General features: G+C 48.2%; 1 protein-coding gene and 2 long non-coding RNA genes across 10 annotated transcripts in view; 2 read left to right on the forward strand and 1 right to left on the reverse strand.

Moving 5' to 3' along the window:
• The window catches only part of LOC127034660 (zinc finger protein 391-like), a 35417-nt gene that overhangs the window by 1517 nt on the left and 19201 nt on the right, over positions 1 to 14699 (forward strand). The window contains exon 1 of one of the 8 annotated variants that reach the window (XM_050923761.1): positions 13880 to 13923. The exons of 5 other annotated variants lie outside the window; for them this stretch is intronic. In XM_050923761.1, coding sequence (XP_050779718.1) covers positions 13918 to 13923 — 6 coding nt within the window. In that variant the 5' untranslated portion in view covers positions 13880 to 13917. Of the gene's footprint in view, positions 1 to 13879; positions 13928 to 14699 lie in introns of those variants that run through there. 2 more of the 8 variants (XM_050923759.1, XM_050923760.1) reach the window with 2 other exon arrangements.
• On the forward strand, positions 36 to 3449 carry LOC127034718 (uncharacterized). Its single transcript, XR_007769466.1, has 3 exons — positions 36 to 250; positions 1283 to 1396; positions 2865 to 3449. It is a non-coding gene; the product is annotated as an uncharacterized LOC127034718 (long non-coding RNA).
• Positions 5473 to 6175, reverse strand: LOC127034725 (uncharacterized). Its single transcript, XR_007769473.1, has 3 exons — positions 6125 to 6175; positions 5877 to 5948; positions 5473 to 5489 (listed from the first exon to the last, which is right to left on the reverse strand). It is a non-coding gene; the product is annotated as an uncharacterized LOC127034725 (long non-coding RNA).

Below are 14699 nucleotides of genomic sequence, written 5' to 3' on the forward strand. Positions count from 1 at the left end.
GGGATAGGACTCTGCCGACTGTTTCTCTCTTGGAGCTTCCATTTGGTTGGCTCCTCTCCCCCATGAATAGTGGGGCTGTGAGTGGGGCAGCAGGTACTGAGTGTTGGACTCTTGCTCTTTCAGGGGCCGGTGACCTTTGAGGAGGTGGCTGTGCATTTCACCAGGGAAGAGGGGGCTCTGCTGGACCCCACTCGGAGAGTCCTTTACAGAGACGTCATTCAGGAGAACTATGAGAATGTGACCTTGCTGGGTAAGGATTCCCATCCCCTCGGTTCTTAGAAGGAGAAATGAAAAGTTAAGGTTCACGCCACTCCCACAATGCCACCTCTCTTCTGCCCTATTTCAGCAGCACCCCGACATGCCAGTGACACACACACTAGCCCTCTGCCCTCCCCTGCTACAGAGCGCTCTGGGAACAGAGCAGTCCAGCAGAAAGTCTCACAACTTCTCTTTGCTAAGATACTATTTGGGTTCATCTCCATCATAGCAAACAGAAGCTTCCTCCCCCTGGGCTGCTCTCCAGTACTGAACCTCCTGCACACAGACCATCTGAGACTAGCAAAGTGTTACCACCCCTTTCCCCTCAACCAGAGTTTTCCTTGTGAGTCACTGCCTTCACTTACCCCTCACTAAGCCCCACAGATCACTCGAACATACGTCACCAAGGTGCTGACAATCCCCATGGCAAGAACACACCCTTGGGCACCTTTGCTGACACAGCCTACAACACTCAGCACAGAAATGAGGCAGAATTGGCCCCCCTGGTTTCACAGGCACAGCTCTGCCCAGCTGCTCCAACCCATCCCTCCATCAGTTAGTTACAGCTACAGCTGGCCCAGTGCACACATCTGGAGGCATGCGGATAGATCCTGGGATTCCCATCTGTGAACACAGCACAGACAACGGCACGTTCTCTTAATCTTTCCTCGGATCGATTATGGGTTCATAGCTTTGAAGGCCAGATGTGACTATTAGGTCATGTACTCTGATGTCCTTTATACCACAGACCATAGAATTCATCCTGTTACTGCTGCATTGAGCTGAATACCTGAGTCCCTGTGGCAGTTTGTTAACCTTTGCATGGCCCACACAGAACCATCTTCAGTGGTTCTTGCCAGCTGCAGGGTTAAGGGTTGGGGGCAAAGTTAAGGTAGCATTGGAGGGGTGGCGTTTACATTAACTTCTCATTTCCTGGTTTTCAGAGGTTTAAGTTTAGTCACCATCTATAACAGAGGTGGGCAAAGTACCCTCCTGTCTCCCTTGTTTTCTTTCCCTTGAGCAGGGTTTCCAGTTTCCAAACCCTCTGTGATCTCCCAGCTGGAAGGAGGGGAAGAGCCGTGGGTCCTAGATCTCCAGAGTTCAGAGGAAAGCGAGATCCTGAGAAGTCCCTGGACAGGTAAGGAAACATCAAATCAACCCAGAAACTGTAAGAGCCTGAAAGAACCAGCTGGGATTCCCCACACAGACTCTGTGAGCTCAGGACAGTCCCCAGCAGATCTCACTCTTGGCTTCCTACAGATGGTGATTGACAGCTTGGCTGGAGCTGCCTCCCTTCCTACTGGGTGTTTGGATGGGATGTGGGCTGGGCCGGCCTTGGAGAAATGGCACCCTGGGCAAACTTGCATTTTGGTGCCCCTGGCTCCCACGGGCATGGCACCCCCCCATTCCCTCTGTCCCCCATGGGCTCCCCAGGATCCCCACCCTCCCTTCCCCCCAGTCCCTGCACTGTGCCCCTTCACTCCAAATACCTGCTTCCCCTTCACTCCTAACTTCTGCCCCCTCCAGCCCCTCCCAACACCTGCCCCTTCCTGTGCCCCTAAGCCCTGCACTGTGCCCCCTTCACCCCAACCCCTAAGCCCTGCACTGTGCCCCCTTCACTCGTACCCCCTGCACATCCCTCCTGCACCCTGAACCCTTGCATGGTGCATACCCCCTTCACCCCAAACCCTGCCCCTGCACCTCAACACCTGCCCCTTCCTGAGCCCCCAACCCCTGCACTGTGCCCCCTTGCCCCAAATGCCTTCTCCCCCTCCTGCACCCCTAATCCCTACACTCCCTTCAATGCTAACTTCTGCCCCCCCCACACCCCAACCCCTGCCTCCTCCTGAGCTCCCAGCCCCTGCACTGTGCCACATTTGCCCCTAACCCTTGCATCCTCCTGCACCCAAGTGGGGAACCTGACCTAGATGCACAAAGCAGCTGGCATTGCTGCTCGCTCCCCCACTGGACTGCTGCTCCCCCTCCCCACACAGCCCTGGGGGGCTGGCAGAGGGGAACAAGGAGCGACCTCAGGGTTTCCTGCACCGAAGTCCCTTTCCCTGCAGGCTGTGTAAGTGGAGGGCAGGAAAGCAGCTGCTCCTGATGTCTCAGCACAGCCCAGGTGGGGAAGTGACCTGGATGCAGGAAGCCCTGGTTTGTATGTGTGTGTATGTGTTGAGGGGAGGATATGAAGGACTGTGTGTGTGGAGCAGGGCGGAGGATGGGCCCCTCTGCTCTGGAGCAGTCACCTGACTCTGACGGCTGGTTGTCCAACTGCCCCCTGCAGCTCAGGTCTCTCCCACTTCCCCACACAGCTGCTTATCTGCCTCCCTGTGCCATTTTCATCAGCCCAGTGAGCCTCTCGGCAGCAGGTCAGATGGGAATCCAAACCCTGAGCCCGGCATCCCATTGGGTGGGGCACCCATATGGCCTACCCTAAAGGCCGGTCCTGGGCGTGGAGCAGAATTGATCCCCTCCACTCTCCCATATGGGGATGAGTTTGGGGGAATTCAGTCCCTGATTTTTATTTTCTGTCTCTCCAGCACTTACTTGGGTTTGCTCTCTGCCTTTCCATCCTCAATTCTGAGATTTCTCCTCTCTTCTAGCAGGTGATGGGGTGGTGAGGGAGAGCGAGAAGCAGAATCCTCACCAGGAAGATGCTGAGCTCGCCGAAGCGCATGGGGAATTACTGCGAAGATCCAAAGGGAATGTGTCCAGCCCCCGTGAGCAGGGAAAAGCTGATGAACTACCACAGACCAGAGAGAGAGCAGGGAAACCACTCAGAGGAGAGAGTGGATGAACCCATTAATTGTCAGGGAACTCACAGGGACCTCAAGGAAACGACATCCCAGGAGAAAATCCTCACGGAAAAGTGAGAGAATACATGTAGTGAGTATGGGAAAAACTTCAATTACCGCTCAGCCCTTATTCGACATGAGATAATCCACACGAAAGAGAGACCCTACGAATGCTGTGAGTGCGGGAAAAGTTTCACTCAGAGATATACCCTTAACTCTCATCAGAGAATCCACACGGGAGAGCGACCCTACGAATGCCGCGAGTGTGGGAAAAGCTTCTCTCAGAACTCAACCCTTATTACACATTACAGAATCCACACCGGGCAGAGACCCTATGAATGCTGCGAGTGTGGGAAAAGCTTCACTCATAGCTCGGGCCTTTCTAAACATCAGAGAATCTGGAAAGGGGAGAAACTTCATAAAAACCTTCTCTAGAGCTGTCACAAGATTTTTTTCTTTAATTCTTTTGACAGTTCCCAGGTAGTGAGTGTTAAGGCTGTTTGCATCTTTTGCGAATTGAGGTCCCTCAGCTCCCACACATGAGTTGCCCACTTTTGAAGCTCGCCCGTCTTTGGGGTGGATCCTGTGATCCTTTCTATCAACTCCATTGTCCTGTGAGTCGCTGGAGCGTGTGTCCTTTCTACCAGGAATGTCATCCCCCAAGATGGGGGGTGTCTTCAACCAGCTACGTTGAGGTAAAATCTACCTGGGGTCTCATCACTGTGGTTGCCATGGAGTTAGCTAGCTTGAGTTCACTTTCCTGATGTAAAAAGACAGCTATTCTTGCAGTAAAGACATGGGCTATGGATAGTGCTTGGGGTTATCTTGCACATTTCCTCCTGATCTGACCTACCCACCATCACATTTCCTTGTCTAAACAAACCTGGAGATTCACATTTATATTCCTCCTCCCAGTGCAAAGTTATTGTTAGAGACATCAAGTTCCTCTCTGAGGACAGATTGTCTCATTCCCAGTTGTTCTCACTTTACCCTGCATTGTGCAGAACAGCAGTTATTTTGTTGACTTTTTTTCTCATTTAAAATATATTTAAATATGATGAAGAGCTGGAGCAGTGTCAGGGAAATAAGGGTCATTTCAGGCTCTGTGACACTGGAAGGAGATGGGGCGACTCAGAGATTCCGTCCTTCCCCATCACCCCAGAACTGTTACCTTGTGCCTGAGCCATGCACAGTTCACTCCTTTGTATTCCTTCACTTCCCAACATGTCTGGTGGGGTTATGTTCTTGGCTGTCCATGCTTGGGAATGGTGCTTGTAGGTCTTTGATCCTAAATCAGAGTCACTCTGACAGACAATGAAAGTGTCACAGACTTGGAAGGGGATTTCAAATGGATCCCAAGCACTGTTCAAATCCCCTTTTCTCTCTATTGGCAAAGCCACTTCTGGGAAGGTCGGCTGTTTTTCCCGCCTGTTATGAAGGTGCTAAAACTTCTGTAAATAACACTAATGAGACAGCGCTGGGTGAAGCAGGAAGAAAACAAAATGGGTTCAAGTAATTGATCCCAATTACTCCCATTGTCATCAACCATCTTCCGCAGTGCTCTGTAACAAAGGCACATTGATTTGATTGTTTAAGAAAAGAAAGTCACATGTACGGTCCTGTTTGAAACAGATCATACACAATCAAAAAGGTGTAATACGTAATGAAAAAGACTTCCCATGTAACACATTGCTTTTGAAGATTTTTTTGTGAGTTGCATCTTCTAGTATAGCACATTCTACTTGCTATTAGTACTGTACGATTTCCATCCATTCACTTACCTTTTTATGGATTTATTAGCGTTTTCAGCCAAGCCATTGGTTTGTGGGTGGTACGGACTGGTGAAGCTACGTTCTGTTCCCAATCTTTCACAAACATACAAGTTAAGCTGGAAGAAAATAAGTTACACCATAAACTTACATATAGACTTGTGTTGAGGAATGTTCCTTTGCGTATCTGCCACTACTTTTATGCTATTCCTGTTGCTAATTACACATATCTTCTCATATTTGTTTTGGAAACAAGTAGTTGTGTGTTTCTTTGTTAGATATGAAGAAAAATAATTTTATAGCAACACTGATGGTGACCAACAGCAGTTTATCGATATTAAAAAAAAGATGGTTGTTTGAGATCTATGGGTGACCTGACAGTGAGTTTGACTACATAGTACAAATAACCAGAAAAAAAGAAATCATTACCTTATTATTGAATTCTGCATTATGATCTGTCAGTATCCACTGTGGGCATCCACGTCGAAGAATCATGCTGTACATCATCTCTACCACCTCAAATGATGACTTATTTCTAAGTGGAAAGGCTTCCACCCATCTTGAAAGATAATCTATGGCTGTAAGTATATACTGGTATCCATCCTTTGTTACTGGTAACGGTCCTATTAAATCCATTCCCACCAAATTCCCAGATCCGAGTGACCTACATACAAGGGTACCAGTTACAGTCATACTTCACATGTTTATTACTAAATGTTCTCAATGAACCCATATGTGAGAAGCAGAGCACACAATGTAATATGGAAACAACAGCCATAGAATCCGAATGAACGCCCACTTTTAAATGCAGAAGAAAAAGAAATAAAGAATAAACAAACAAAAAGAAGTACAGGAATGGGTTATTGAAAACAATACCAGCGCAAAGCAGAAGAAATATCCCCAGCCAGTGCGAAGGCGTATTAGAGGTAATTGCTGCACTATGCTGTGCCACTTATATGCATTGGACTCGTTTCAAAATGAAACCCTCATTGTACTGCAGAAATAACTGTGGATAATGATAAACAATAACATGTCTGATTCAAAAATTCACCTTTATGCTTTTCAAGGTGGTATCCAGATTTGATTGCTTTCCCTCTTTCTGGCAAGTCAGACACTGTGCAACCTGTTTTGATGGAACAATACGATGACATGAACATTTCGTTATGGAAGTAGTATCACAAGAGAACAGAGTTCACCTTTGCATACCAAATATAATTTTATATTTCTTTCATTCATGTTGAACTTCTGTTTCAATTGTAAATAGCATTCATCAGGATTTTGTTTCATTACTTTACATACCCAATTGGCAATGTCTTTTGTCATCCCTGGCCAATAGTATTTTGATGTCAGCGCATTCCTCGTTTTGAATATTGCTAGATGTCCACCCTCTGGACTGTCATGATACCTTTCAAAGAGTTGCAGGGCTTCTTTCATGGTATGCACATTTTGCTTTCTTCCTTTTGCTGAATGGAACAATCTCCCTGCTGTTGATCATAGAAGATGGAGCACAGAGGATGATTAAGGTTTATTGGGACCCTGTGCCAGAGCAATTGTTGGACCCTACCCACCCTGTCCACCGGCTGCACCACCTATGGCCCTATTCCTTTCGTCCTCTTCCCCAGGATCTCAGCCACATTCCACCTAGGCTCCCCATGATTTTGCCAGCCCCACAACTCCTTGGCTCATTTCCCACCCACCCTGCTCTCCCACACAGCACCAGGACTGGAGAAGCTCTGTCCCTGTGTCACGGCTGTACCAAGGTGTGAGAGCTCCTCCAGTCCCAGGGCCGTGGTGGAGTTTTGGATGCTGCGGTTCTTTAGGGGGCCAGGAGCAGGGTGCTGTGGATTCTCCTGCCCCACCAGGCATGTCTCCTGGAGATGGGGTCGGGCATAGGGGCTTCCCCTGATGCCCTGTGGCTTCTGCCAGGGATGGGGTGCGGGCAACGTGTTTCACTTAAGCTATAACTGGTTATTTGCAAAACCATTAATTAATTATAAGGCATATGCCCATCAAAGACATCTATATACAGTATGGCTCATAATGCCTTGAGTACAAGGGGGAAATTTCAGTTTATAGCAGGGCTGCCCAGAGGGTGGGGGGCAAGTGGGGCAATTTGCCCTGGGCCCTGCATGGGTCCCCACAAGAGTTTTTCAGGGCCCCTGGAGCGGGGTCCTTCACTTGCTCCATGTGCCCTGGAAAACTCTCGCGGGGCCCAGGCCCCCAGACCTTCTTCCGCTCCTGGTCTTTGCCAGTGGGGGGGTCCTTTCTCGGGGGCAGAAGGACAACCCACAGCCGAATTACTGCCGAAGCGGGGCCCCCCTGCCACCAGAGACCACAGGCCCCGGAATCCTCTGGGTGACCCTGATGTATAGTTAGACATTTTTGCTCATTGAACATATAGTGATTGTTGGTGGTGCTTGCAGCAGACCAGATAACATAATTAAGAAATGAAACAAAGTCATGGTTTTTTTAAATAAAATTTAGACTCATTTCTCACATAACTGCACAGCACACTGCATTTGTTGCACCACTGGCATAGACAGATTTTCTGGAAAATATTAATAAAAATAGAGATCCCAATTCCAGTCCCATTGAAGGTAAGGTTAACACTCCAAATAATCCCAGTGTTGGGACATCATGACCATCATTTACAGGCTGAAGTTTCCTGTGTTATGTGTCAGTACTATCTTAAAAAAAGTATTCCTTGCCTTCCAATGAAATGACAGCATATCGACGCAGGTTCAGTCTGCCTGCTTTATTCATTCCTTCAGGATATGTGCTACTCCTTATGTATGCTAAAACATTTGCAATTTTTTCTTCAAAAGATTTCCCTGAGAATTGTTTACAAGAGAAAACAGTTACTTAAGTGCAAACATGGCATATCAATGCATATAAGACTCAAAGTTGACTTAGAAGATAAGCGATGTACATTGCAAACCCATAAGCAGGGTAAACCTAAATCAACAATGCATCATTCATAGGCCAATGACAAGACAGACATAAATAAATTGCAGGCATATACATAATTCTGAAATATTTGTGGCTTGCAAATTTTGGCTGTATTCTCTCAATGAAGAGTGAATGTTATCAAAGATAAGGAGATCACTACAAGATTGTAACAATGTATAGACATAGTGAGTCAGGATAGTAAATGTAACAACAAAAAAATGTTAATAAAAGAAGAAAACAAGCAGAGTTGCTTGAAGATAATGGGTTTTGAAAAAATATATAATAATAATATATGGGGATATACTTATCTCACAGAACTAGGTCATTGAGTCCAGTCCTCTGCCTTCACTAGCAGGACCAAGTACTGTCCCTGACAGGTTTTTTCGACCTTGCTTCTTTTTTTTTTTTTTTTTTTTGCCCTGATCCATAAATGGTCCTCTTAAGGATTAGGCTCACAACCCTGGATTTAGCAGGCCAATGCTCAAACCACTAAGCTAGCCCTCCCCACCATGGGAATACATGGAAAAATTCTACTTACTTGCCATTATGTATATTGAGGTAATTTTTTGCTTGGTGCAACTTTTTGGGAGAAAATAGTTTTCTGGAAATCTGAAGAATCTGAAATAGAGAAACCCCTATAACATACACATATCAGTATCACCTCATTCTCAGCAATGCCTTTAATCAATTATTTTAATGTAATTTAACTAATCAATCCTAACATAATGTTACTTGATTATTTAAGAAATTAGATCCCACCATCTAAATTGTTTTACACACAGCAAAATTACTTATATATCAGCCTAAGAAAATCAAAAAAACAGACACCACACAGATAAACAATATAGAAATTGGGAGCAATAAAGAAATCACCATGATTACAGGCATGCAAACCATTTAAGAAATGATTATACAGTTATTGTAAAGATTCTTTATTATTCATACAGTTAGCCAGGAATACCTTTAGTATTTCTGTACTTTTACCAGATTTGCCCATTACTTGGGGTATGCTCATTTACTGGGGTTACTTGTCTGGGTTTTCCCCCTGATATTTGTACTCTTCTGGAGGGGGGTGGTTGTGTAACTCTATCAATGTACTGGTTGTGTGCCCAATGGAATGAGTCAAACAGCACTTTCAAGCTGACACCTGTATTTGTCCCAGATGTAGCATGTCCCTATCCCCATCTTTACATCACAAGGAGAGTCTAAACAAAGTAAGTTAGATTTTTACAGTTTAATACCTGAGTTAGAAAAGGAAACAGAGAGAGAAAATGAGGAAACTCACCCACTCCAGGAAGCTTGAACTCCTGAGTCTTCACTGATGATCTTAGCTCAGAGTCTTGAATCTATCAGGAGTAGATGAAACCTCAGTGGTTACCTAGGGAAGTGGTGGAATCTCCATCCTTAGAGGTTTTTAAGATCAGGCTTGACAAAGCCCTGGCTGGGATGATTTAGTTGGGTATTGGTCCTGCTTTGAGCAGCGGGTTGGACTAGATACCTCCTGAGGTCCCTTCCAACCCTGATATTCTATGATTCTATTTTCTGATTCTAACTCAGGCAGAATTTGGGTCTATGCATGCATAAGAATTCTTACTTAAGAGTGAGCAAATGGTTTTGTAGAGAAAATATGCAATAGGTTGAATTGGTTGAAGGGAGAACACTAGATTTGTTTATGGGTAAACCGATGACTCCAGGAATTTCTTTAGGCTAGATAATAGGAGCTGATCACTTCTTACTATAGGTGATGTTCCTTCAGGGGGCTGACAATGAAATTTTTCTGCTTTGGTATTTTGGATATCAATCAGATATCAATCAAAGTTTCGCCACTGGAATTTGTCTAACTGCTAAGGTGGGTGTGAAGTCTAACTGCTAAGGTGGGTGTGAATGAGGGTAGGGGGGAGTTGCCTCAACTTGTCACCAGGGATGTAGGTATGCAGGTATGTCTCACACCTCCATTGACTGCTCCATGCAAGTTTTTTCTCTGATCAGTTTTGGTTTGGGGGAACAGACAGGATACTGTGCCTTAGTTACCAAAGAAGACAGGTATTATCTGTGACTGCTGAGTTCTTAACAAGATATTGATCATAAAATATTTAACCATATGTTGTGACTACTTACATTAAAGAAATCCATTCCATCTTAGTTTAGGAGAGAGAACAGTGATTGACCAATAATAATCTGGTGTTGCAGATCCCCATAGTACAATTATTTTTTCTTCTCCACTGTCAGTGCAGCTTTTATTTTGGTGAGTTTTGCACAAAGATACAGAAATGTGGACCATCCAAACATTCTGCAGCCACTGGTCATCAGCCCAAGCCTTCACTGTTGCAGGAGATTTTTGCCCTTGGGAACGTTCTAAGATGACACCATATAATAAACTTACTGAATATTTGTGAATCAGTTTCTACGCACAAGCAATGATGTGAGAACATAGGACTGTAAAAGCTGAGTTCACAGGCAAGATAAATGCAGCAAAAGGCAATCTGAAAATTTGTGAACTGTTATGAGACTTCACATAGACAAATAGTTATGAGACACTCTTTTAAATACTCAAAATGTGGGATGCAGAGTTTGATGGAATGTAGGGAAATTATTTCACTGCATCATGTCTCCTGTAGCAATAAAGTAGCACCGGGGCAGCAGATTTTAATATTTTTTGGTGGGATCCAGAAAAGGTCCAAGGGCGTTTTGCTATGGGTGGGGGCTTGAGGTCAGTACTTAGTTTACAATGGTGCCAATGGTGCCATGGCAACAGGTCCATCCTGCATCTAGCTGCAGACACGGTGCTCAGAATTAAGCGATGTTCTCAGGGCTATTGTACTCTATACTAGTTTTCAATTGCCTGCTAAATGCTTCAGCCATGCCACCTTTTCACTCAGCTATATCCTGATTAGTGGTGACTGGGAATGGGGGGCAGGGGCAGGGAGTGTAGCAGATGCCAATTTGAGGTGAATATTCTCTTTTCCAGACTGTACTGGGTTTATGGTGCTTTGTGCCTTGGACTGGAGCAAAGTAGCTGGTGAATAACCAAGAATCTGGTTAATAATTGTTCTCTAAATTCAGCTTTCTTCTTTCTCTCTCTGTGAATTATCACTAATTCAAAATAGTAGTGTGCAAATTGACTGGATAATGGTAATAGCATAATCTCTTCTTATAACATTGTAAACCTTACTGCCTGATTTTTATATTAAACACTTACTATACATAATACAATAAATCCAACAGAAACAAAACATAAGAAAAGTTATTCTTTCTGAGTCTTATTTAAACTTTTCCTGTAATCTCTTGCTTCAGAACGCCTCATGTGTCACCCATACTGTTTGCAATAGGATTCAAAACATGTGGCTTGGCAGCTGACTCTTTACTGATTCCTGAAGAGCTGGGAGCTCAATATTTATCCCAGATAGATACTATATGCAGAAGCACAACTCTGTGTATATCGGGGGCGGGGGGGGATTATTTACCTTTGTGCATATGTAATGGTCTTTGGTGTTTGTAAGACAAGGTATAATAATGAACTGTGTAAAAGGGGAGTTGGGAGGCTCCAGGAAGGTGTGTAAAGTGCTGGGATGTCAGGATGCCGGAGGCACTCTCACCACCACACTAGGGAGGTGTTCAGGGCCGCCTTTAGGAAGTGCAGGGCCCAATTTGAACCTTTTTGGAGGGGCCCCGGCAGGGATGACTAAAAAAAAAAAGTGTAAAAAAAAGCCATTCTTTTTTTAGCAACCGGTTCCCTATAACAAGTTCTGATTTAAGGGATGTGCCACAGTATGTATTTTTTGTACCAATAGGGTTACCATACATCCGTATTTTCCTGGATGGCGATTTAAGACCCAAAAAGCCTGACATGTCTGGGAAAATACAGATTTATGTTAACCCTACCTAAAGATCTTTTTTAAACAGATGGGTCTGAACTAGAAATGAGCTCCGTTTCACATGTGTGGGTCCCCGCCACTCCCTGGGAGTGTGCTAGGGTGACCAGATGTCCAGATTTTATAGGGACAGTCCCAATTTTTGGGTCTTTTTCTTATATAGGATCCTATTACCCTCCACCCCATCCCGATTTCTCACACTTGCTATCTGGTTACCCTAGGGTGTGCACAGGTGTGGGTCCCAGCTGCTCCCTGCCCCCCTCATTGAAGCAGGTGTGCAGGGTTACTGCCCTGGTAACTGCAGGGCAGCAGTGGACATGGGGCTGGCTGGAGGCAGGGCAGGGTCTGACTGGAGGTAGGGTCTGGCTGCAGGCAGGGCAAGAGGTGCGGGGATGGCTGGAGACAGGGGTGGGGTGGGGTGGGCTGGCTGGCTTCAGGCATGGCCACAGGGGGCTGCGGCATGGGTTGGCAGGGCTGGAGACAGAGGAGTGCAGGACTGGCTGGCTTCAGGCAGGGGTGTGTGGAAGGGGTTGGCTGGAAACAGGGCAGGGGGTGGTTGGCTGGAGATAGGGCAGAGGGTACAGAGCTGGCTCCAGCCCCTGCTGGGAGCCCCAAGTCCTTTAAATTGCCCCCTGTGGAAGCCAGGCCACCCCAGTACAGCGCACTGGCTCTTGCTGGTACACCGAACGAGGGCAGGGCCCAATTCAGGGGAATTGCTTGAATTGACCTAAAGGCAGCCATGCCAGCATATCCAGGACATTACTAGCACACTTTTCCCCCATTGAAACCTAGTAGTTGCACTGTCATCTCCCATAGCTACTTACTTTGCAGCATTTTTGTTAAAACTAAATTGGGAAGAAAGACGACTGATTCAGAACCTGTTTAATGGTTATGTCATTGCTAAAGGGTGTAGTGAGGTGTAAACTTGAAGAGAGGAAGGTTTCTGTGATGTAGCAAACTGTACTACAGTCGTACAGTATCTCAAATGCCAAGCTGCATTTCAGCAATCTGAGGTCTGAAGAACAATGTGGAACTAGCTATTTTGTGGGATGTCTACATTTCATTCCTGTAGTAACATAACTGGTGATAGGAAAGCAGGGAGAGAGAGGGAGGTGTGTGTGTGTGTGTGCTAGGCAAGGCTGGTGGCCACAGGGCCAATGGGTGTGGGTGGGCTGGGTGGGATCTCGGGAGTCATGTCTCAGGGATCTGCCCTGCTCCCCAGCAATGCTCCAGCTCTGAGCTGTCTCCACGGCCTGGGACCTGTGGGGCCCCACCTGCCTCCCCGGGGGAAGAGCCACCTGGGACTGGTGCAGAGGCTGGGCCAGTCTCGGCCAGTCACAGGGGACTGTACGGGGTGGGGAGAGGCTGAACTGGGTCCTGAGGGAGCTTGGCCTGGGTAGGCTGTGCTCCAGCCTGGCTGATTGCACCACTCCCAAGGGGCCGGAGTTATCCTGCCCCAGGACCAGCTCTGGCCGCGCTGCCAGCTCAGCCTGGCAGACACAGTCATCTCCCATCAGGGCTGGCTATTGTGGCTGGGGGTTAGGGTGTGGGCAGTGATGAGCTGCCAAAATCTTAACAACTGGTTCCCTATAAAAAGTTCTGTTTTAAGGGTGGGGAGCCGGGGCAGGGGGAGACATACCCATGGGGCCGGGGGCCCCTGCAGGGCCCAGGCCAGTTGCCCCACTTGCCCCCTCCCCTCCCTTCTGGCCAGCCCTGGAGCTTGCAGCAGGATACACACACCCCCACCACCTTGCCCGGCCTCTCAAAAAGCGGCAGCAGGACGACACTCTGGAGCTCAGCTGACCTGCCTAGCTGATGCCGGCGGCTGAACACGCTGCAGCGGAGGGAAGCAGAGGAAGGGCCAGGGGAGTCTCAGCCTCCCCGGCTGGGAATTCTGGGAGCAAATGCACACATACATGCATAAAATAAGAACGGCGCGAGGATTATTGGGGGGCGGCATTTTGCCTGGGGAGAGGGGGGCTGCAGGTGGCTCCAGCGCATTCCTGTGGACGGTCGACTGCTCCCGCGGCTCTGGTGGACCTCCCGCAGGCACGGCTGCGGCAGCTCCAGCAGAGCCGCGGACCAGCGCGCAGGGCGGCGAAATGGCTGTGTGCCTAGGGCACTAAAAACACTAGCGCCAGGCCTGGGTCCAGCCTGCGAACTGGAGTTCTTTGCCCACCTCCTGGCCCTTTAACAACCGGTTCTCCACGGAGGTCTAATTTTAGCAACTGGTTCTTGGAACTGTGGGAACCGGCTTCAGCTCACCACTGGATGTGGGTGGGTAGGTCTCTAGTGGGTCTGGGGGAATGCTGGGCAGTGGGGGCGTGGGGAGATCTGTGTGTGTTGTGTCACTGGGAAGTGTGGGGTGTCTGTGCGGGGCACTGTGCAGTTGTGGTGGTGGGGCAGTGAGGGGATCTGTGGGGGGCTCTGGGTGGGGAAGTGCAGGGCACTGTGCAGTTGTGGAAGGGCTTTGGGGGGGTCTTCAGCTGGGGGTGACTGGGCAGTGAGAGGATCTGTGGGGGGTTCTGATTGGGTGGGGGAGTGGTCTGGGAGGGCACTGGGCATGGAGGTTTGTGGGGGTCTCTGGGTGGTGTGGCGCTGGGCGTAAGGAGTCAGAGGGGTGCTGGACAGGGGTTTGTGGGGGTCTCTGGGTGGTGTGGCACTGGGCATAGGGAGTCAGAGGGGTGCCGGGCAGAGGTTTGTGGGGGGGGTCTCTGGGTGGTGTGGCACTGGGCGTAGGGAGTCAGAGGGGTGCTGGGCAGGGGGGTGTGGGGGAGTCTCTGGGTGGTGTGGCACTGGGTGTAGGGAGCCAGAGGGGTGCTGGGCAGGGGTGTGGGGGGGTCTCTGGGTGGTGTGGCACTGGGCGTAGGTAGTCAGAGGGGTGCTGGGCAGGGGTGTGTGTGGGGAGGTCTCTGGGTGGTGTGGCACTGGGCGTAGGGAGTCAGAGGGGTGCTGGGCAGGGGGGTGTGCGGGAGTCTCTGGGTGGTGTGGCACTGGGCGTAGGTAGTCAGAGGGGTGCTGGGCAGGGGTGTGTGTGGGGGGGTCTCTGGGTG

This window comes from Gopherus flavomarginatus, chromosome 15 (genome assembly GCF_025201925.1).
Source record: "Gopherus flavomarginatus isolate rGopFla2 chromosome 15, rGopFla2.mat.asm, whole genome shotgun sequence".
Taxonomy (NCBI): Eukaryota; Metazoa; Chordata; order Testudines; family Testudinidae; genus Gopherus; species Gopherus flavomarginatus.